The sequence below is a fragment of the Osmia bicornis genome, chromosome 6 (genome assembly GCF_907164935.1).
Source record: "Osmia bicornis bicornis chromosome 6, iOsmBic2.1, whole genome shotgun sequence".
Taxonomy (NCBI): Eukaryota; Metazoa; Arthropoda; class Insecta; order Hymenoptera; family Megachilidae; genus Osmia; species Osmia bicornis.
Genome location: NC_060221.1, coordinates 9034838 through 9056091, shown reverse-complemented (window position 1 = coordinate 9056091; position 21254 = coordinate 9034838). Strand labels below are relative to the sequence as shown.

Here is a 21254-nt window from a genome sequence, read left to right as displayed (position 1 = left end):
ATCTATTTATAATAATTATCTTTTAACATGCTGAAGAAAGTAAAAAACAAAAAAATTAAGTGCCTGATTTAATTTTTATTATATAGGTACTTATTGTTAGATCCTAAGAAAGACGATAGATATTCGAGACAAAATGAACCGCGCCCCGAACTATCTTACAATTGGTTGTTACCATTCAAGCGAGGACCAATAGTAGAGGCGAAGTTCTGCAACGAGTCGCGACGATGAACCAGTGTGGTCACGTAAGCCAACCATACCGCATGGTGGATAGATGTTTCCTTTAACTCGACGTCGTATAAAATGTTATAATCGTGTATTGTTGTTATTTTACAAAGGGGAACAACGATCCTGTGGAACAACTATTTTCAGTCGTGCATACGGTAATTACAACATTACGTACATAGCGTAAAGCGTTGACCGATTTGAACGGTACAATTTGTTGTTTGCTGTTCGGCTCAATGGCCGAGTGTTAGTCGCACAATAGCAATATATGTTTGTCCCGTTTATAGAATAATTCTTTTAATTATTCCATAAATATCGAAACATCTGATTTCCTATAACATTTTGCTGTGAAAAATGATTAATATATACATACATACATATATAGATACATATATATATATATGTACAAGTTTTTTTTACTTTCTTGTTTTTGTTCCTTCGTTCTTCGTCCTTTCCCCTCTACAGTGTCCCACGCATACAAAGATACGCGGCGGCACCGACGAAAGCGACTCTGAGAATTCTATGAAAATTCAAAATCAAATTTTTTTTTTAAAGTAAGCATTTAATTTTATTTCATGAACGTTTTTATTATACTCGACAGTACTTCCTGGTATTGTAGTGATTACTTCTGTCTGTAAAAAGAATTCTATCTTATCAATCGCTGTTAGGCACGTAAAGTCTCACACACGGTGCCATTGCACTGCCGAATGGATCGTAACAGGAAAGCTATAAATACACACGCATCGCGGGGTAAACAAACTTGACCTCAGTGGAATTCTTATCGATGTATCTTCGTGTCGATGCAGTGTACACACAAATCTTTTGAGGTTATGTTTAACCATTCGAGGTTCGTTGTGTACTGTGTGCTGTCTGTTGAAGTCGAACCATTGGATGTAACAATAAAGTAATTAATGTTTCGTTTTCGGAGAAATGAAATCAATTATTTTTTAATAATAATTTATAAAAAAAAGCAAAACAAAAGTGTGTTTAATTATCATACGACTTATCGTATAATATTTCAGTATGATATGCTTTTTATTTATAAATAACACATAGATACATGTTTAATAATATCGCAAAAATATTCCATTGATATCGAATGTTTGAAGAGCTTTACGTGCTCCACACTTTCACTGATCTAGAAAGCTGATATGTTAATTTATGTTAAATATTAATTTTATGATATTGGTTTAATGATACTGAATAAATAAATGTTTAATTATTCCCCATTATGTTAAATCTTTTATTTTTGTTAACAAGAATGTATCGTAAAACCATTAGTTTAGTCGTAATTTTTCAATTTTCAATTGATCGATAATGACAATACAAGTATATTTGATAGACCAGAATTGTTAAGCTACGAAGAATATAGATGTGTCTGTGTTATAAACGTATGTTAAGATACAAGAAACAAAGCATATTATATTAATATTACATTTTACAATATATAACATGTTTAATATTATAGACTATTTGGCTTTGAACTTTATGGATTTCTTTCGTATGCATTTAAAAAAATCATCAGTTCCCTTCACATTTAGCTATTAAACTGTTTGATTTTACATGTAATAAATAGGTATTAAAGAAACACTGAGGTAACGAGGTTATCTATAGGATGAAATTCAAGCAAAATATAAACATTATTATTTACTTGCTACAGGATATTGGCGCCTGTTTGTTATTGTCTGAACATTGTTGGAACACAATCGAATCATAATACACAGAATTCAGAAGACACTGGAGCTTTCAATATTCGCTCCCCGATATTAAAGTATAGTTGAAAATGAAGTGGTCACCAGGTGCTTTGTTTTGCGAACAAGTCGGTGAACTCACTCGAGTTTTCTCACAATGGAACGAATGTGAACAAACTGTGGTACTATATGCGCTACTTCGTCGCATTCCTGCAGTTCAAGCAAGGTTTCTTGCACAAGCAGTGCAGCACTCGTTGCACTCTGTTTCCGAATTGGATACGCAAGAATTAAATGCCAATAATCCAGGTAAGTCTTATCTCTATTGTGATATTTAATTATTGACAGTATCGATAGTATGATATTTAATAAAAGAATTTTTGCAGCATTTATTAATTCTTTACTCTCAGAATCAACAGAAGTTGCTATTAATCAACTTCTAACACATTTGCCATTACTGAGGCCTGGGAATATAGAGTGCAAACAATGCTATTTAGTAGCTATACCAGAATTAGTAAGCCACTGTGTGACTACTGGACAATATACAGAACAAACTCAACAACTTTTAAGTTATTGTTTGATCCATCCAGCTATAACTAGTCAAGACAGACGTTCTTTAACTCAATGGCTACGACATCTTGAAGAACGTATTAGTGGTACACCACCGATACATAGCCTCGAGGAGTACACAAACACTACTATTAGGTGAGTAGTATGTAATACATATCATGGAAGACAACGATACATGCAACTGATTTAATTGAAATTATTATGTTTTAAAATATAGGTGGGACAATGCATGGCAACGAAATGCTAAACAACAGCAAAACGAGCAAACAAATTTGTTTGGTACACAACCAGGTACTGCCTTCAATTTGCAATTTCCTCCGCCTGTAACCCGCCAACGGCGATCAAATAGTCTAACACCGCCGGTTGCTCCTCCTCATCATTTAGAAGTTGTTGATCGTACTAACAATGTAAATTGTACAACGAGACACAAACCTCGAAGTTTTAGCGTCTCTGGAGATCATACAAGTTAGTTTAACAGTTTTACCTTGAACGGACTGAATATTGATTATATTTTTATTTCGTTTTGAGTAACCGTTGATTTCTAAACAGGCAATCTTATTGGATTAGGCCCTTTAAGTCCGCAGAGCTCTTGTGCAAGTAGCGGTAGCGAAGGACGTTTGGACGAAACATCTAATCGATCACTTGCTAGTGGTATGAGAGGTACGTGCGTATGTGTGTGTGGTTTTTTTGTTCTGTACAAGTTGATAAATTTATAAGTTGATATCATGAGAAAGATAGTAACCTATTTGGTGTATCTTATTTTTATAGATGTTCCATCGTGGCTTAAAACTTTACGTCTTCATAAATACAGTTATCTATTTGTTACCCTCAGTTACGAAGAAATGCTTCAGTTGACGGAAGAACAATTAGCAGAGCAGGGTGTAACAAAAGGAGCCAGACACAAATTGGCCTTATCCATTGCTAAGTTGCAACAACGTTATTCGACGCTTTTAAATTTAGAAAAAGACTTGTTACAACCAACGCGCGATAATACACAGTCAACGTCATTTTTACAAGGACCAACTGTACTGGTCAATACAATCGATGAATTAAAAACAATCTTAGCCACACCTATGAAACCAAGCCAAGAAAATGATCCTCAGGACATACCTGCACAATTCACTAAGGTTCTTGGTAAATGTGAGTACGTTTTCATTAGCATGATGTTTCGAAACATAAGAAACCTATACATGTGTGTGTGTATATATATATATATATATCAATCACGAAAGTCTTCGTACACAGTTTAAAACAAAATACCACATTTAAAATTAGACCAAATGACTTGAGGCTTTTGAGGAAGCTATAAAAATTAATTTACTAAGATATGTACTTTTTCTGTTATAAAAAATTACGGTTTGTCGAAATCGTGAAAGGTAATTTTTCAACTTTTTTATGTAAGTCTATAATTTAAGATATAATTTAAGATTAAGATATTAAGATTAAGAAAATTTAAAATATGTCTTTCGTAGATTCAAATAAGTTATGTGTATGCTGAAAATTTCCGAAAATCGCGACCTAAGAACTCACCTAAGAATTCATCTAAGAACGTGACTAGTTATGTTCTTAGATGAAAAATTGCGATTTTCGAAAATTTTAATTACTTGTAACTTCTAAGTGCATTGACCGATCTCGATGAAATTTTCAGCATACACATAACTTAGTTGAATCTACGAAAGACATATTTTAAATTTTCATTATAGACTCGCATAAAAAAGTTGAAAAATTACCCTTCACTATTTTTTTTTTTTTTTTCACGATTTCGACAAACTGTAATTTTTTAAAACAGCAAAATTTAGTAAATTAATTTTTATAGCTTCTCCAAAAGCCTCAAATCATTTGGTCCAATTTTAAATGAGGTATTCTATTTTAAACGGTGTACGAAGACTCGGGATTGACTGTATATATTATGTATATATGTATAGACAAAAAGTATGCAAAAATGTTAACACATTGTGTTTTGTTTATTTCTTAGTGTGTAGCAGATTGGCATTGGATAGCGTGGATGACGGTATTTTGTGCGCTTGTATTAACATATTAGAGAAAGTGTTGCAGCATGATTGCTTTACTCCAAATCAAAAAGAAAAGGTACAACAGTGGCGTAGCAGACTTGGAAATCCACGACCAACTCCAAAGTAAGAATTTAAAAAAAAAAGAACGATTTCCATGTTTTCTTTTACAATACTAGTAAATAAGGTACGAGGAAAACAATTAGGTATATAATTAATGTTCATATAACTATAATTTCAGATGGCAACATAATTATGGATACAATAGCAGAAGGTATTGTAATCCACAACAGCACAATAGGAAGCCAAGTTTAAATTTAGGACATATTCACAATACACATCCACAAAACAACTCCTTTGTGGTTAGCACCCACAGAAATAGTATATCTACTCCATATTTGCAAAATAATCAGAACCAAAGTTTAAATCAGAATACTTTACGCCCGGTCCATGTAACCGAAAAACGACCTAGTTTACAAGAATCTAGTTTACAGGTATGTGTGAGACTTTTTAAAATGTTAAGCATTTGTATCGAGATAAAAGCAATCTATAAAATGATGCTTGTTCATTATTATAGCAATTACAAAGGACGTTACAACGTACGTACAGTGCGCCGAGGGATCATTTTCTTAGTCAGAGTGGTAACAATGCATCTGAAACAACAGAACCGGAAATCAACTCTCGTCTCGAATCTCTTTGTTTAAGAATGACAGAGCAAGCGATCGGTGGTTTCGGTGAGGCCTAATAATTTTATTTTCGTTGACTGGATCTACGCAGTAAGTCCTTTTAAAGAAAAAAGAAGAAAAAAAAAAGAAAATTTCTAAATCGATACACACACTACGTATCCGAGCTCCGTTTTTCAATGCCGAAGGCAAGACTGACTTCCGTAGATCTTGCGAATGAAAAGTCCAACAGCTATGACAGTGCTGACAGTTGCATGTATTCACGTGCACACATTCTCACGCTTTAATAGCCCTACCAAATGAAAAATGTCCGATATTTGAGACATTACCAAGGAAACTAACTTTACGACGTCTGAAACGACTCGTGAAAGAAAAGAAAAAAAAAAGAAAGAAAACAAAAAAAAAATATTTTTTATTATATCCGATGCAATTATACTATTTAATGAAACTGACAGAATTTGGCAAGCCAAATGCTATTAGGAAGATAGATTCTTTCCTTAACTATTTGCTGCATCTATATAAATGTATTATATAAAGAATATATATGTATACACATATGATAGAATTTTATGGGAAGCGGATATAAAATCATATAACGTATATTAGGAAAAAAGGGGATGAAAAAGGTACACCATTATTATCGTGCGATGTTTGCAATATTATTTTTCGTGTTATCCATTTCGGGAAATGGAATTCGTCTGATTTTAAGCGCCAGGACACATTATACTAATGTAATGTAATTCATTTTAATGAACTGACTGATTTTACTTCTTTTTAACATTATTATTATTATTATTACTATTATTATTATTATTCTACTCTTATCACCACCGCCGCTATTGCTATTATCATTACTATTTTCTGTCTCTATTCTTCATATTGTTCCCATCGATGATGGGCTTTGCCATCATAATTATTCTCATTATCCTTAATGCTATTCACCATATTATTCTCGTCATCATCATCACCATCGTCTTCATTATATGTAATTATTACCGTGTAAATTCTAACTACAACTACCGCTGCTATTCGTTTTCTAGTACGACTAACAACCATGTATGCTTTTACGCTCTGTTACTTTTTTTTTTTTTTTACCCTTGATCGTTACCGCTGTTTTTATTGTCACCATTCTGCTACTATTGCTATTTACTATTACCACTATACTACTACTAGAAGCTCCAGACTATTACTACTACGAGCAATTGTAATAATTATTAATTAGACTATTTCCACTGTCGCGGTATTATTACTGTAATTCTTCTTAGAGAAGGAAAGGCATACTTAAAAGAAAGATTTGTCACCAGTTCGTGATGACGCGTTAGATAAAAAGGAAAGAAAGAAACAGTAACGTAAGACGTTTTCAATTCGTATCTGCTATGCTCGGAAATGAAAGCACATCGTGATGTGTATGCTTTGTAGTTTGCGCACAGATATCGTGATTTTTTTATACTCATATGTAAGGGAGTAATAAGAACGAAGGGAATGAAGAAAATGAAAAGAAAAACATACGGTGAGATTATACAATAATGGATTTTAAAGGCCTTAAAGGGTGTATCGAGCAAATGCATAAAAAAAAGAGGGGTATAAGACTAATTACTATATGTATACACGTAGCGAACACGTCGAGATAGAAAGTGGGGGAAAAAACGCGATATATAAATTGCATCATACTTTTATGATGCGACATCGAAATCTGTGGCTTTAAATTATAAGCATACATCATACTACCCATAAACATACATACATACGTATGCACTTATTAAGCATCTTTTAAACATTGCGAATAAACGTAGCATAATATTTTTTCGTGCAAGAAAAAAAAAAAGTCATGAAGAAAATTGTGGTAAAACGAAAGAGGAAGGTTAAATTTTCATAATTAAATATAGTACTAGCGATAAACTGATAACGTATCGATAAATAACATACGAAACAAACAGCAACAAAAGAAAAAAAATATGAAAAAAAAAACGAAAAAAAAAAACAATGATATATACAAACGAAAGACTGAACAATTCACGCGCCGTGAGAGCGGTGAATTTTGAACGTTTCGCATTCGTTTATATATCTTCGAACGAGACAGCTACACGGCCGCGTGAATGAAAAACAATTGGAAGACTGCGGAAGGAAGAAACCTGTCAAAATATTAAGAAATTAGCGAAAAGTGAACGAAAGTGAGGGAGAGAGTGAAAGCGAGAGTGAGAGATGGCATTCGAGAGTTAATTACGAGAGTAATTGCTAGTTATATATCTAGGTTGTAACGATTTATTCTAACGATTATAATGATCTTACTGGGACGATAAATTTACGTAATGGCGTGCGGTGATCCTTTTTTTTTTCGTCTAATTAATTAGCCTGTTCGAGGGAGAAGAATTTGTTTAAACGTGAATAGATAGACCGAGCGGAATAACGATATCTTGCGGTGATCATTTGTTCCACCATTTTCTACAAGGCGACAAAACTAATTTTCATACATGCATAATTGCTAGCACGCATGCGCTTGCGTCAACACTCACTCATGCCCATGCACGTATCAACGAAAGCGTGTATTACTAGGGGTCGGCGTCAGGGTGATTTTTAAGAACAGTGCGATGTTTTATATAACTTAATAAACAAGGATGACGTGTTGTATTTTTGATTTTTAATCTAAAAAGTAACATAGAACGTAACCACTTGGAAAATTGACTTGGAAAAATATAATCAAGCGGTCCATCGTGGAGAAATTTTCAATCGACTGTCGATAACGAATGTGTTAAGATAAATGATAAGATAGAAAAATTCGTGTTCAAAGTATCTTTAATACCTATTTGACCATTTAATACCGGTTTCGAGCCCGGTACAACAGGAGCAACGATGATACAAGGTCGTAAAATGAAATCATGAAAAGGTGACGATTCAGGGATCCTTTATACGGTCCTGGTTTTAGGTTTTAGATCCTTACACGTACCTCTCTAACGAGCTTTCGGAATAGAATTTTGGGTACTTTTACCGCTTCAGCGATTCTACAATCTCTCTAGATTGTCGTTTTCGAATCGCGTAATATTAAGCAGCTCAGTTTAAAAGTGTTAAGGTTCAGCTTAACACTTTTAATTTACGGCCACAGTAGTGTTAAAAAATTCCCGGAAGACCTCTACATTGAAGGGAACTGAAAAACGAACTGAAAAAGTGAAAAATCGAATGGAACTGAAAAAGCGAAAAATCGAACAGAAAAGTTCTGTAGCATTTTTCGATGGGATCAGTAGTTTAGCCACGTTTCGTTGTTGAAAATTGAAAAATTGACCAATCAGCGTGCAGCTTGAGCGGCGGAGTAGGGGACTACACGGAATCGGGAGTTTCCGTTTGCTTGCTCCGCCGTTGCACCTCGACTCTCGGCGTAGCTCGGCAGCGGCAGAGGAGGGGCTAGTCCCCCACTCCGCGCGTCTTGCCACTCAAGCTGCGCGCTGATTGGTCAATGTTTAACAACGAAATGTGGCTACACTACTGATCCCATCGAAAAATGCTACAGAACTTTTCCCTTCGATTTTTCATGATCTATCCAACGGTGTAGAGGTCTTCAGGGAATTTTTGTAACACCCTGTATATTATCAAAATCAGAGTATAGCCCAGTGATGATGACTAAATTCGAATCTGCTACTTTTTTTTCTATTTTATTTTATTTGAATGAAGGATAAAATTAAATTTGAAAAAAGGTAAGAGCTTTAAAGTCCAAATCTTATTTTATCGACGAATAGAATAAGATAGAAGACGGTGATTTTAATTCATGTCTAAATGGTTAAGTAGATATTAAAAGGTTTGTTTCTGTGTATGTTTTCTAGCATAAGTAGCGAATCGTTTAAAAAAATATTTGAGACCAAGGTTTCTAGAGGGAAAGACTGTCGGATGATCGGTTAATTGTCGCCATATTGGAAAACAGATTTTTCTTTGCGCACGACTTCAAATCTCTGCGAAAATAAAAACGACAAACTGTATTTCTTTTTTCAACATGTTCACGCATTGCCCTAATGTCCGCCCCTGATACACACTAACACACATGCAAAGTGAAAAGGGAAATCCACTGAGAGTACGTTGTTCGACTAGAACCTGAAGAATGATTTTGTACACACACACACACACACACACGCGCGCGCGCGCGCGTACACACAATTTCACAAGAAACGGTCAAAAGCTAGTCAAACAAATACAATTTCTAATTTCTACCACTCTTTAAATGTGTATAGATATTATTTGTACATTAATTATGCGCGATTAACGTAAAAAGGAAAATGGAAAATAAAAGGAAAGCAAGAGAGTACGAAGAGAAGAAATAGAAGGAAACAAAAACGAGTAGAAAGAGGAAAGGAAAAAAGAAAAAATGTAAGACACTTTTACGTCACGCGCGTAAAAAAATAATAACAAAAAAAAAAGAAAGTTGAAAGACTGCTTCCAAACGGCTTCAGGAAATTCGTTCATCGTAAAATTATTTGCGTACTGAAACGCAGTATCTAAATAAATATGCGATCGATTAAAAAGATAGAAAAAAAGGGCAGGACCTGAACTGAAGAAACGCAAAGAAATATTAACCGCATACGAAGCGTACGTGTACGATGTAGTAGCAAAGAAAAAAGAAAAAAAGAAAATGTACATATACATATAACGGGAGCGTGATTCTGCCAAAGATCGACGGCCGCTGAGACGATGAAGAAGCAAGAAAATTTTGCTAAATCTAATTAAGACGATCATATAGAAATAACCGTTTGGGAAACGTTATACTTACACTGTGGTTATAGCGAATTTCACTGGAACGTGTTTCGACTCGGTCGTAATTATCATGAGGAACAATCATGAGGAAAGAGAAAATACGATTCTGATTACGCGGTATGTCGTTTACTTTCGGCAGAAACACTGCTTATATTGCGATTTGATCGCATCGAATGGATAAGAAAGAGTTGAAATAATAAGTTACCGGTGAAATTTTGGAAATTCGCGTGCAAACTGTTCTCTTGAAAGATTATTCATTTCTAATGCTTTTTTATTATTTGGAAATTTTCTAGATGACAGAAATAATATACAGGGTATTCCAAAACTACCGTTGGTCCCTTGAAGGGGTTGTAGCTGGGGTGATTCTGAACAACATTTTCCTTTGGCGAAATGTTGTTTGAAGCTCCGTTTTTGAATTATCAACGAAAAACGCTGGACCAATCCGAGCGCGTATAGCGCGCGGGCTCAGGGACGGCAGTGTCGACTACGAAACTCGGGCCTGACGTATACTCCGTTCAACGAGACGAGTTACCACGTATAAACACGTGCACGTGAGGAGGGCAGGGCCGACTTACGGGTTCCGAATCCCCACATCACATCGAAAGATAAGCCTGACCTTGCATGCAAGAGCTCTCGGCAAGGGACCACTATAACTTGGCCCTGAGTTGTAACATGTAACAATGACCGCAGTCGCAGAGCCGACTGGTCAGTGTTTTTCGTTAATAATTCAAAAACGAAGCTTCAAACAACATTTTGCCAAAGGAAAATTACAACCCCTTCAAGGGACCAACGTTAGTTCTGGAACACCTTGTATATGTAATGTATTTTCCAGTTGGTAGATTAAACGAACTCTTCATTTTAATCTTTCTAAGATCGATACTTTAATTGTCGCGTTAAAAAGTCGTAAATATAATTAATTTCGTTTCGCAGAAAGGAGAGTTGACGAAATTCAAAGATTTTTCACGGGGTAATCCAAGTTTCTGTAGAATGATAAATTTAACCGCGGGTTCATATCGACGATGCGATCTATTATCCATTCGTTGTTTCGCTTCAAATCCGCTTTAGAGAAGAATTTGTACTACGATGGACGAGTAAAGTTGTTAGAACGCTACTATTATAGCATAGAAGATATCCTGTTTGGCCGGATGCTTGTGTTTCGATCACTACTTTTCAACATGTAAGTAGGTAATATGTGCGTTTTGTATTTTCGAGTAGCGTGAAACGTGTGTAGCGATTCGTTCCGACGGAATATAATTAACACGCTAAATGCCGTTCATTGGGACACCGATAACCACCGTTACAAATTAAATTTAATTGAATAACTAACGATCGAGAAGAAGATTGAAAAGCGAATTTTAAGTAACATTATGTAATATTATCAAGTGAAAAGCTTCAAATTTTTTTACTTCCTATCAAGTACTAATTTACAATTCAAAAAAATCAATTTTCCACTTTTTGCTCTTGAATATAATTGAATTAGTAAAATACTTCTCAAAATGAAACGATCGTATTTTGAATAATTGCGCTTATAGCGTGCTGTGTTATATACGCCCGTTTTTATTACGGCATTTAACGTGTTTAAGGAGGAGAAATATAATACATGTATGTATATCAGCCAACGACGTGTATTAAGCAAGTTTCCGGCCGAAAGCGTTATTGACGATATGTAAGCCCAGGTAGCAACATCCGTCGACTGATTTACACTTTCTTTTTGTCGACGAGCTAGAAGAAAAATTAGGAAGTTTATTAGGTATGTTTTCGTGAAAGCGAGCTGAAATAGACTCGGTTAGAGCAAAAAAAGAAACGGAGATTTGTGTAATCGTGTACGCGGAACTTGCCTTTATTTCCCCAAAGAAGAGACAGTTTTTCTGCTCTTTCTAAGGCGTGCTTTGGTTGGCAAACGCGAGTACTACTCTGTGTAATTTGAATGTAAGGTAATGAAAGTGTACTGATCACGTAAATTCATGATACTGTCTCTGTAATCTTTGTAATTTAGTCGTTTTTCTATTATCACACCGAACAACAAATGTTAAACCCTTTCATTGTCAGTGCTTTCAGTTCTTTTAGTTCTCATCATATACGGGATGAATTAATGACTTTCTTGAAATGCAGAGAAACGCGAAAGGGAAATAGAGTAATTTAGAAACGCTACTTTTGACGATAGATAATTATTGTGTGAATTTTCATGGAGAAAGGAACAGAAGAAGAATCAAGAAAAATTAATTGAGACCCTAGTATATTGCGTTGTCGCCAAAGAATGCCTCTGCTACACAGCGCCTTCTGTTATTAATTAAGAGACGTAGCTTTTGAATTGTCAGATTGCTAACTGGGATATTTTAATTACGTAAGCTGGATAACTTGTAAAAATGCAATTTTTGTACTGTTATAACGTTAAATAGACGAAGGTATACTGACGTTGTAGCGTGAAAGAACATTTTTCAATAAAAAATTTTTCATACACAGACCAGTTTGTTTGCTGGCTTTATGTGATATTTATTAATTAGTAATGTGTATTAATTGTACTTACGTATATACATATATACATACATGAAACTTTGCATATCAAATGATCGATTTTAAAATTTTAAACACACATTACCCATCGAACACTTCGGTGCCTTTTTTAACCGTAGCTGGTATTTTACCGGCAGACCTTAATCGGTATTTTACCGACAGACCTTAACCGGTATTTTATCGGCGGACCTTAATCGGTATTTTATCGACAAAACTCTACCGATACTTTATTTACAGAGTTGGTTGTTTTATCACAGCCGAGATTGACCGTAATTGTATGCACTTGGCAATAACAGAAAGCGAGAAGCAATCATTGGTGATTTTAAATTTAGCCGAGATGTGCGAAATACATACTTACGTATCTACATGCATCTTTTTTACTACGTTTTTATTATTCTTACCTATAGCAACGTCGATATCTCAGATTGTAAAACCTAATGTTCCCATAAGATGATGAGTCTATTCCATACCTCATTCGTGTTACGACATGACAATAATCAGAAGCAACTTCACGATGGTGTGCTGTCGAAGAAATGGCGGAGTGTTTTTGCATGGGGGGAGTTGTAAAAATTTAAGCGTGAGGCATGTGGGTGTTGTGACGATTCACGAGCAAGTAGTCAATTAAACGCTTCTTTCGGCATGAGCGACCACTTCTGGGAACCTTTAGCCGAAGTGTACATCGCGGAGCAGGCCGAGTCCCCTAATCCTGATAGTTACATTTATTGTCTTTGCAGCAGAGTATTCGTTCGGTAAATACATTCGCGAAATATGAGTCTTTTATTCCATCAAATGTTGTAATATAATTCTTCCAATCTGTATTCACAGTAATTTCATTGTTTCTTTAAGAAATAGAGGATCTTGAACATTTATCGATCAGTGGTGTGACACATGACCTAACCTTGACACCCACTCGAATGCATTAGGTCACAATATTTTTTACAGCCTTAAAAAGAAAAACAGTTTTCTTCGTTGAAAGTACGTCAAACGTACGCTAACATTTCTTCCTCGAGAGTTATTCCACGACGGAATTGATTAATAAACGTGATTCTTTGTTCTTTTCTCACTCAATTTCACGAAACATTAACGCATAAACATAATCACAACATGTGTAGATACCACGTGGAAATTAGTAAAAATAAGAAATAAAATGTAGCGACTTGTTCACTTTCTAATTTTTGCACAATTATCACGAAACTATGAAATCTAAAGATATAATTGTATAACAAACAAACGTATCAAAATAATACAGTGATATATATATATATATTTTCCCTTTCATTTTTCTTTAGAAATCCGGAGGTTTACACGGTCCTTGCTTTAGAAGATGCAAGCGAAGGTGAAGATGTTGAAGGTGATTGTATCGGAGAAATGTTAGATCTTCACAAAAGGTCTATCATAGAAACACAATCCATCGAGAAACACGATGTAAGAATATTTTTCATTTTTATTATGATATTATAATAGTATACGTACCGTTCAGCATTCGAACAAGCAAATATCATTTCCTCTCTTTTAATCAGGAAGAACCGGTGAGCTGTTATTGCAGCGCATCGCACACAGACAACAATTATTCCACGGATGAACATGACTCTGTTCGTGATTCGGCTCATCGTCCTGCTGCACATTCCCTCACGCAAAAATTGGGTCTGCACCAATCGGACTCTGGTGCAGACCTCTCCGAATACCATGATCAACACGAGGCTAAGAGCATACAAAACCTGTTGGCATCGTATGGAAAAACTTTTCAAACTGCAGAAACTGAAGCAAGTGATGGATATGAGAAAGTGAATGTATTCGCACAGCACCAACAAGACAAGGGCTTCGAATTCGAATCGAATACATTGAATATTCATCCGTTAAATCCTGATCTTGCAGACGGCATTGAAGTTTTTAGTTACGATTCATCCCATGTTAACGAAAAGAAGTTTCACGTAGAAAATCCATCGTTTACCTTAGGTGATAAAAATCCTGAGATACATAGCATATCGAAAAATGTTTCGTTAAGTAACACACAGGCTCGTAACGATGATGTTGTATTTACATACAACGGTGACCGTAGTTCTAACGTTTATCCATATTATTCTATGTATTCGAAAACCAAGAGCGTAATGAGCATGGCATGGGACAGGTATTGGTCTGACAACGGTGAACATTTAATTTGGACATCTTGGATCGCAAAGTATGCGGATTACATAAATCCAGAATATTTACAACACAATGCTCATTTAGTAAACGACGAAAGACTGGTAATGAATGAACCTGTAGAGAGATTTTCGGAACAAAATACTTGTTTTCCTAATCAAGCGCACATAAACTGTGAACTTGATCGCTCAAATTTTGAAGGGATATTTAGTAAAAATAACTATACTGGTGATGCTGAAATGAAAGCAAAAGACACGTGCAACGTTAATTTCTCGTTTGACGATATAAATAAGCAGGAAGTAAACGACATGGACGCGGAGGAGAATAGGATAAAATTGTTAAATCTTGAAAATTCCCCAGAAACTGGCGACGGATGGAATCCGTTGAGTCCATTTAGTCTAGAAGAAAGCTACAACCAACAATCTAACGCTGAGGATGAACGACTTTTAACAAGATGCGATTCGATCAATGAGTCAATAGCAAAGACAAACGCAACATCAGACTCCATGACGAACGTTACAAAAATGACTCTTACCAGTTCTAGTTGCGACTCTATTTCTATACACTCGTCTAGTTTCATCAGTTCTGTAACCAGTTCCATCGAAAGCAATATAACAAGTACCAGTTCCGATCAAGACAATGAATACATTTCGGAAGACAATGACAGATATTGGCAGCATTTATGGAAAGAAAATTTTCAAATAGAGTACCAAAAGCATTACGAATTATTTATGGAATGGTATAAAAAGGAGCAGTCTGAAATTAATGGCCAACTTTACGATGAACAGTATAATAAAGAAGTCATAAAGGGCGAAGAAAGCGATGAAAGTATAAACCAAAATTTTATACAAAGAGGAAACGATACTTCCATTAAACTTAACCTATCCGAAAATAAAAATGCGTCTAACAAGAGTGTGACGTATTTAAAGAGAGAAAAGACTAAAAAGAAACGATTAATTATCGAATCGGTAGGAATGCTCATGCAAAATTTAACAATGAAATCAGAGGATAATGAATCTGTTGTAGATGAAAACGAGACAGCCGAACAAGTAGAACATTCACGAAATGATAAACGCGAAGATGATACTGCGGTTACGCGAAATGAAAGTAGTATAATTATTTCTAATAACGTTAGTGGTGGTAACGTTCAACGTAAATGTTCCAACGAGGGGGACGGAGACAAACCCAACGAAGATAAACCCGTAACGTTGAAACGAAGGTATTACATATTATTTTCTTTGCGACGGCGATGCCTTTGAAATCGACGGACAGTACCCTATACCTCATAGAGAAACGCATTATTCTCAGATATCGTGCAACACGAGACACCTCGTGACTTTCTACGATCTTTTATCTTTAGTGTATCATAAAGTATTAATACTGGGTGTTAAAAAATTCTCTGAAGATCTCTACACTGTTGGATAGATCACGAAAAATCGAAGCGAAAAGTTCTGTTGCATTTTTCGATGGGATCAGTGGTTTAGCCACATTTCGTTGTTAAAAATTGACCAATCAGCGCGCAGCTTGAGTGGCAAGACGCGCGGAGTGGGGGACTAGCCCCTCCTCTGCCGCCGCTGAGCCACGCCCAGAGTCGAGGTGCGACGGCGGAGCAAGCAAACGGAGACTCCCGATTCCGCGTAGCCGCTTAAGCTGCGCGCTGATTGGTCAATTTTCAACAACGAAATGTGGCTAAACTACTGATCCCATTGAAAAATGCTGCAGAACTTTTCGCTTCGATTTTTCGTGATCTATCCAACGGTGTAGAGCAGAGCTCGGCAAGATTTGCACTTTTCGCCCGATTTTCAACTGGCTCCGCCTATTGCTTTCCCCTTGCCCCGACGAACCGTTCGAGGCTCAGGAGCGTAACATTTGTAAACGTATGCTAGCAATAGCTTTCCATATCACCCGCGAGATATTATTGACGATGCGTTTTTTTTTAAGTGGTATCCCCAGTAGGCCTAATCCCTCTGATGACTTAAAGAACCCTTTAACTAAATGGAAACAAAATTAAATAAGAAAGGACGATAATTTAGAGCAGCTTTTGGGATTTTTTAGGAGGAAGATCAGAAACATCTATTTGCATATTGCACGTAGCAGCTGCTACGGCATAAGGCGCGGTGATCTTCCTCCTAAAAAATCCCAAAAGCTGCTCTAAATTATCGTCCTTTCTTATTTAATTTTGTTTCCACTTATACCACTTGAAAAAAAATGCATCGACAATAATATCTCGCGGGTGATTGCCAGCATACGTTTACAAGTGTTACGCTCCTGAGCCTCGAACGGTTCGTCGGCTGCGCGAGGAACGTCGTGGCAAGGGGAATAGCGATAGGCGGAGCCAGCTGAAAATCGGGCGAAAAGTGCAAATCTTGTCGAGCTCTAGTGTAGAGGTCTTCGGAGAATTTTTTAACACCCTGTATGTATTTTATTTTAGCCATGAGGCGGATTACGACGATACAGGAGAGGGTCTAGAAACGGTAAAAAAAGCATTTTCGTTAATGGGTTATACGTTCAATGAAAATGAGAAACAGTCGAAATTGCAAGGAGAAGTAGTATACAGGAAAAGAAATATTAGATTACAAAATAGACAATTAAAAATGAAACTCTCTAGACCTAAACCTACGACCAAACATATTTACTTTGATGATAACGGAGTGGAAATTACTAATACTATAGACAAGGTAAAAAAAAGAAAAGTAAATGAAAATATTTTGATAAATTCATTTTTATTAATTCTGTTTATTTGTTACAGGTAAAACATTATTTATCGTATTGTCCAGTTTTACCATCGACGGAAACGGAATTACAACCCTCTGAAAAAGGTTCCTACACAGCACAATTTACATCAAGTTCTGATGACGAATGTGATCCTAGCCTTAAGATAAAATTGCAAAAACGACTTGTATTTAGTAAACCGAGTACAAGTTCAATAGAATCAGGGATAGACAGAAAGCAAATAGATGATACAAACGATGTTTTAAATATATCCAATAATCAAGATAATGTTTTTAAAAGTATCGAAATGGATAAGATACAGTTTGACCAAAATAAAACAAGCAATTCTACAAAGTTTATGTCGGAAGAAAAATTTCCTGAAAAAGATGACGAGAACTTTAATGTATTAAATAACGATATGGATGTAGACGAAAAGTATAATTACAACGAAATACAAACTATGAAGTTATCCGACGAAGATAGTGTAAAAAGGACGCAAAAGAAGAAAAAAAGGAAACAATCTAAGAGAAATATAAGCCTTCCGGCAGAAATAGACAATGATAAGTCTTTATTGAAATATTGGTTAAAAAGGTATCGCTTATTTAGCAAGTTTGATCAAGGCGTTAAATTGGATCGTGGTATGTCTTTTTTTATGCTATTTTTATATACAGGGTGTCTCGTAACTCGCGCAATTCCCGGAACTGGGGGGTTGCTGGGATAATTCTGAACCACTTTTTCCTTTACCAAAATGTCATTTGAACCTTCGTTTTTGAGTTATTAACGAAAAACACTGCCCAATCAGAGCGCGAGCTGAACCACGAGAGCGTTGACCCTCAACCGCGCTCGGCCTTGGTTGTGAACAAACGCATTGGCAGGGCCGGCCCTGAGATTTCGAGGGCCCGAGGCGAGCTCCGAAAAAGGGCCCCTTACATATATGATATAAAAAAAGTACCTGCAATAAAATTTATAAAATTAACATTAAAGCTTGTATAACTAATTTAGATTTGCATTTACATCAATTAATATTCAAGTAAACTCTTCTTACATTCGTGAATGCAAAATCGTCTTATGGGGGCCCTAGGCGGCCGCCTAGTCTGCCTAGGCCCAGGGCCGACCCTGAGATTTTGGGGGCCGAGGCGAGCTCCAAAAAATGGCCCTTTTACATATATGACATAAAAAAAAGTACCTCAAATAAAATTTATAAAATTAACATTAAACTTGAAATAACCAATTTAGATTTGCATTTACATCGATTAATATTCAAGTAAATATTACTCTTCTTGCATTCTTATTGTTAGATACAAAATCGTCCTATAGGGGCCCTAGGCGGTCGCCTAGTCTGCCTAGGCCCAGGACCGGCCCTGCGCATTAGCACAGCGTGGGTTATTCATGAATACCAAATAATTCCACATTGTTCTTAATTTAAAACGATGTAACATTTGTCGTCACGCTTCCCCCGATACCCACGCTATGTCAATGCGTTTGTTCACGATCACGACCGACCGCGGCCGAGAGCCAACGCTCTCATTGGTCGAGCACGCGCTCTACGCCCGCTCTCATTGGTTGAGCACGCGCTCTACGCGCGCTCTCATTGGCCAGTGTTTTTCGTTAATAATTCAAAAACGAAGCTTCAATCATCATTTTGGTAAAGGAAAAAGTTGTTCAGAATCACCCCAGCAACCCTACATTTTCGGGTGTTACGGGAGTTATGAGACAGCTTGTATAACGTTGCAAATTCTTCATTTTAAAATTATTTATTAACATACGCTCTGCGCGTTTCACTTATAATTTGTGTAACAACATTTTTTTTTCAGAGAGCTGGTTTTCTGTAACACCTGAAAAAATTGCTGAACATATAGCGCAAAGATGCAAATGCGATACGATAATTGATGCATTTTGTGGCGCTGGTGGAAATGCCATTCAGTTTGCTTTTACGTGTGAAAGAGGTGCGTGTTTCTTTATATGGAAATTATATACGTGTACAATTAAAATTTGTAACATTTTTTTTCTACAGTGCTTGCAATAGATATAGATCCGATTAAGATCGAACTTGCTCGAAACAATGCGCGAGTTTACGGTGTTGACGACAGAATAGAGTTTGTCGTCGGAGATTTCCTTAAGCTCGCACCAAAGTTAGTTGCGGATGTTGTATTTCTAAGCCCTCCGTGGGGAGGACCTGGATATAACAAGAACGAAACTTTTGATCTCAATAACATTATGCATCCCATTGGTGGAACAAATGTATTTAAAATAGCAAAAGGAATCACAGATCACGTGGCCTACTTTCTACCTAGAAATGTAGATACTATGCAGGTAAAATTTCCCTCTCTAACAAGATTCGAAAATGTCTCGACTTCGATATTTTAACACTAGGTTTACAGACATTTTTGTATACCTATCTTTACGGACACCCGTCAAATTGACGGGTAAAGGAAACCATCTATTTCCTTTTTAAAAAAAAAACGATTAATTTAATTTAAAAACAATTACCATCTTACAGACTCAATATATGTTAATTAAATTTGATAGGATTGCATAAATAATCGTTTCTTAGTCTTGGGCCTAACGCTTTGTGTTTACGCTTTAGGCCCGTACGATTGATAGAAAGCACACGTGACAAATCCCTTGCTATGGCGAACCGCGACGCGTTGATATTGGGTTCGAAGCCATCGAAGGATATCTCCGTTGAATTATGATTTTTATTTAGTATCTACGTTCTAACTACTTTTACATTTGTCACTAGAAAAATTATTTCATGAAAAAAAGGCTTATTACGATTAAATATGAAACTAGCTTACCCGTCAGTTTGACGGGTAATTCTAAAATTACAGAGCTGGGGGGAAATCAATTTGGGTATATAATCGTCTCATTACACCAATAATTGTCAGCATGAATTGGAAAAAAATTAATAGTAATGGTTTTTGTAAATTTGCTCGTGAAGTCCGAAATCCGTCAAAATGACGGGTCCCGTAAACCTAGTGTTAATCTTGTCATAAATCGCTTTATCTTATTTTTTTTTTTATTTTTTTATACGAGCGTGCTACTGTGTTATGTACATATATATACACACGTATACAAATTTACAGCTTGCCATGTTAGCCGGAGTAGGTGGTGGTGTAGAAGTGGAACAAAACTTCCTTGACAGAAAGTTAGTAGCTATAATGGCTTATTATGGTGAACTGCCCAGGGACTGTTAGTTGTGATACGATGTGTAATTTCAGAGAAGATCCACATCGGTTCGCTTGAAAAATAAAAAGGTACTTCTCACATTTCTCGAATCATTAGCTGTAAATAATAATTCGTATCAATTTGCTTAGGCTACTCCGAAGAGAAAACGGTATTTTTTATTTCGCTTAATGTTTTCTTACTGAATGGATATAAAAAGACAAACTACTATATCGTATAATTTACAGGTATATTTTTTAATCTTTCTATTATTTTTCTCTCTTTTAAATATGTTTGTATCTCCAGTAGTTACCATTTTCACAAATCTTGCATTTAAGCAAATTGATACCAAAAATTTCAATTTGTGGGGACATGTTTGTGAAACTCAGCAATTAATATGTGAACGTTTAAGAAAAAAAAAAAATTTTTTAAAATTCATTCTTCCATAGTAATAAGCGTTATTTTTACCTAATTTAAGTCAGAAACACTAGAAAACTTCTCTTTAATCCATCGTGTAAAATATTATTTTAATCTTACTGTGAAACATACGAGATATTGTAATTTACATTTTACTACATTTTCCAAACTATTATTTTACAATTTTTATGTACACTTCTACTAATTTCCTATTAATTATCAATAAATACATTTAAAATACAAAAAACGTGTTCTTTTAATATATGATACATAAATTGTGTAACAAAAGTAATATTAAAAAAGAAAAAAATTATTTTAATTTCGTACAATATGAATTATTATAGATCAAAATAAAACTTTTTTTTTGTTTGGAATTAATGTGAACGCAAAGCTATTAC

The 21254-nt window shown here is 35.6% G+C and overlaps 2 protein-coding genes across 6 annotated transcripts; both read left to right on the top strand.

Moving 5' to 3' along the window:
• Positions 1 to 170: 170 nt before the first annotated feature.
• Positions 171 to 12370, top strand: LOC114880022 (protein Smaug homolog 1). Of its 2 annotated transcripts, none has more exons than XM_029195574.2 (9): positions 171 to 380; positions 1883 to 2219; positions 2297 to 2615; positions 2698 to 2945; positions 3030 to 3140; positions 3249 to 3620; positions 4456 to 4615; positions 4731 to 4983; positions 5067 to 12370. In XM_029195574.2, the coding sequence occupies exons 2-9, from the start codon at positions 2006 to 2008 to the stop codon at positions 5232 to 5234; spliced, it is 1845 nt and encodes a 614-aa protein (XP_029051407.1). In that variant the 5' UTR covers positions 171 to 380; positions 1883 to 2005; the 3' UTR covers positions 5235 to 12370. The 2 variants fall into 2 exon arrangements, with proteins under 2 accessions (XP_029051407.1, XP_029051408.1); XM_029195575.2 differs by lacking the exon at positions 171 to 380 and adding an exon at positions 405 to 1126.
• Positions 12371 to 12842: 472 nt separating this feature from the next.
• Positions 12843 to 21025, top strand: LOC114880034 (trimethylguanosine synthase). 4 transcript variants are annotated; one of them, XR_003790017.2, is made up of 9 exons: positions 12843 to 13169; positions 13710 to 13845; positions 13941 to 15781; positions 16994 to 17240; positions 17312 to 17912; positions 19089 to 19220; positions 19289 to 19587; positions 20361 to 20531; positions 20592 to 21025. XR_003790017.2 is itself a non-coding variant. In XM_029195600.2 (8 exons), the coding sequence occupies exons 1-8, from the start codon at positions 13060 to 13062 to the stop codon at positions 20469 to 20471; spliced, it is 3477 nt and encodes a 1158-aa protein (XP_029051433.1). In that variant the 5' UTR covers positions 12843 to 13059; the 3' UTR covers positions 20472 to 21025. The 4 variants fall into 4 exon arrangements, 3 of the variants coding, with proteins under 3 accessions (XP_029051433.1, XP_029051434.1, XP_029051435.1); XM_029195600.2 differs by having other exon boundaries at positions 20361 to 21025; XM_029195601.2 differs by lacking the exon at positions 12843 to 13169 and adding an exon at positions 13372 to 13461 and having other exon boundaries at positions 20361 to 21025.
• The last annotated feature ends 229 nt before the right edge of the window (positions 21026 to 21254 follow it).

Bases quoted from the DNA above. Each gene is read 5' to 3' on its own strand.
- LOC114880034 (XM_029195600.2), top strand. From the start codon at position 13,060: ATGAGCGACCACTTCTGGGAACCTTTAGCCGAAGTGTACATCGCGGAG. The intron at 13,846-13,940 runs GTAAGAATATTT...TCTTTTAATCAG, and splicing joins AATCCATCGAGAAACACGAT to GAAGAACCGGTGAGCTGTTA. The intron at 17,241-17,311 runs GTAAAAAAAAGA...TATTTGTTACAG, and splicing joins TTACTAATACTATAGACAAG to GTAAAACATTATTTATCGTA.
- LOC114880022 (XM_029195574.2), top strand. From the start codon at position 2,006: ATGAAGTGGTCACCAGGTGCTTTGTTTTGCGAACAAGTCGGTGAACTC. The intron at 3,141-3,248 runs GTACGTGCGTAT...TTATTTTTATAG, and splicing joins ACTTGCTAGTGGTATGAGAG to ATGTTCCATCGTGGCTTAAA. The intron at 3,621-4,455 runs GTGAGTACGTTT...TTTATTTCTTAG, and splicing joins CACTAAGGTTCTTGGTAAAT to TGTGTAGCAGATTGGCATTG.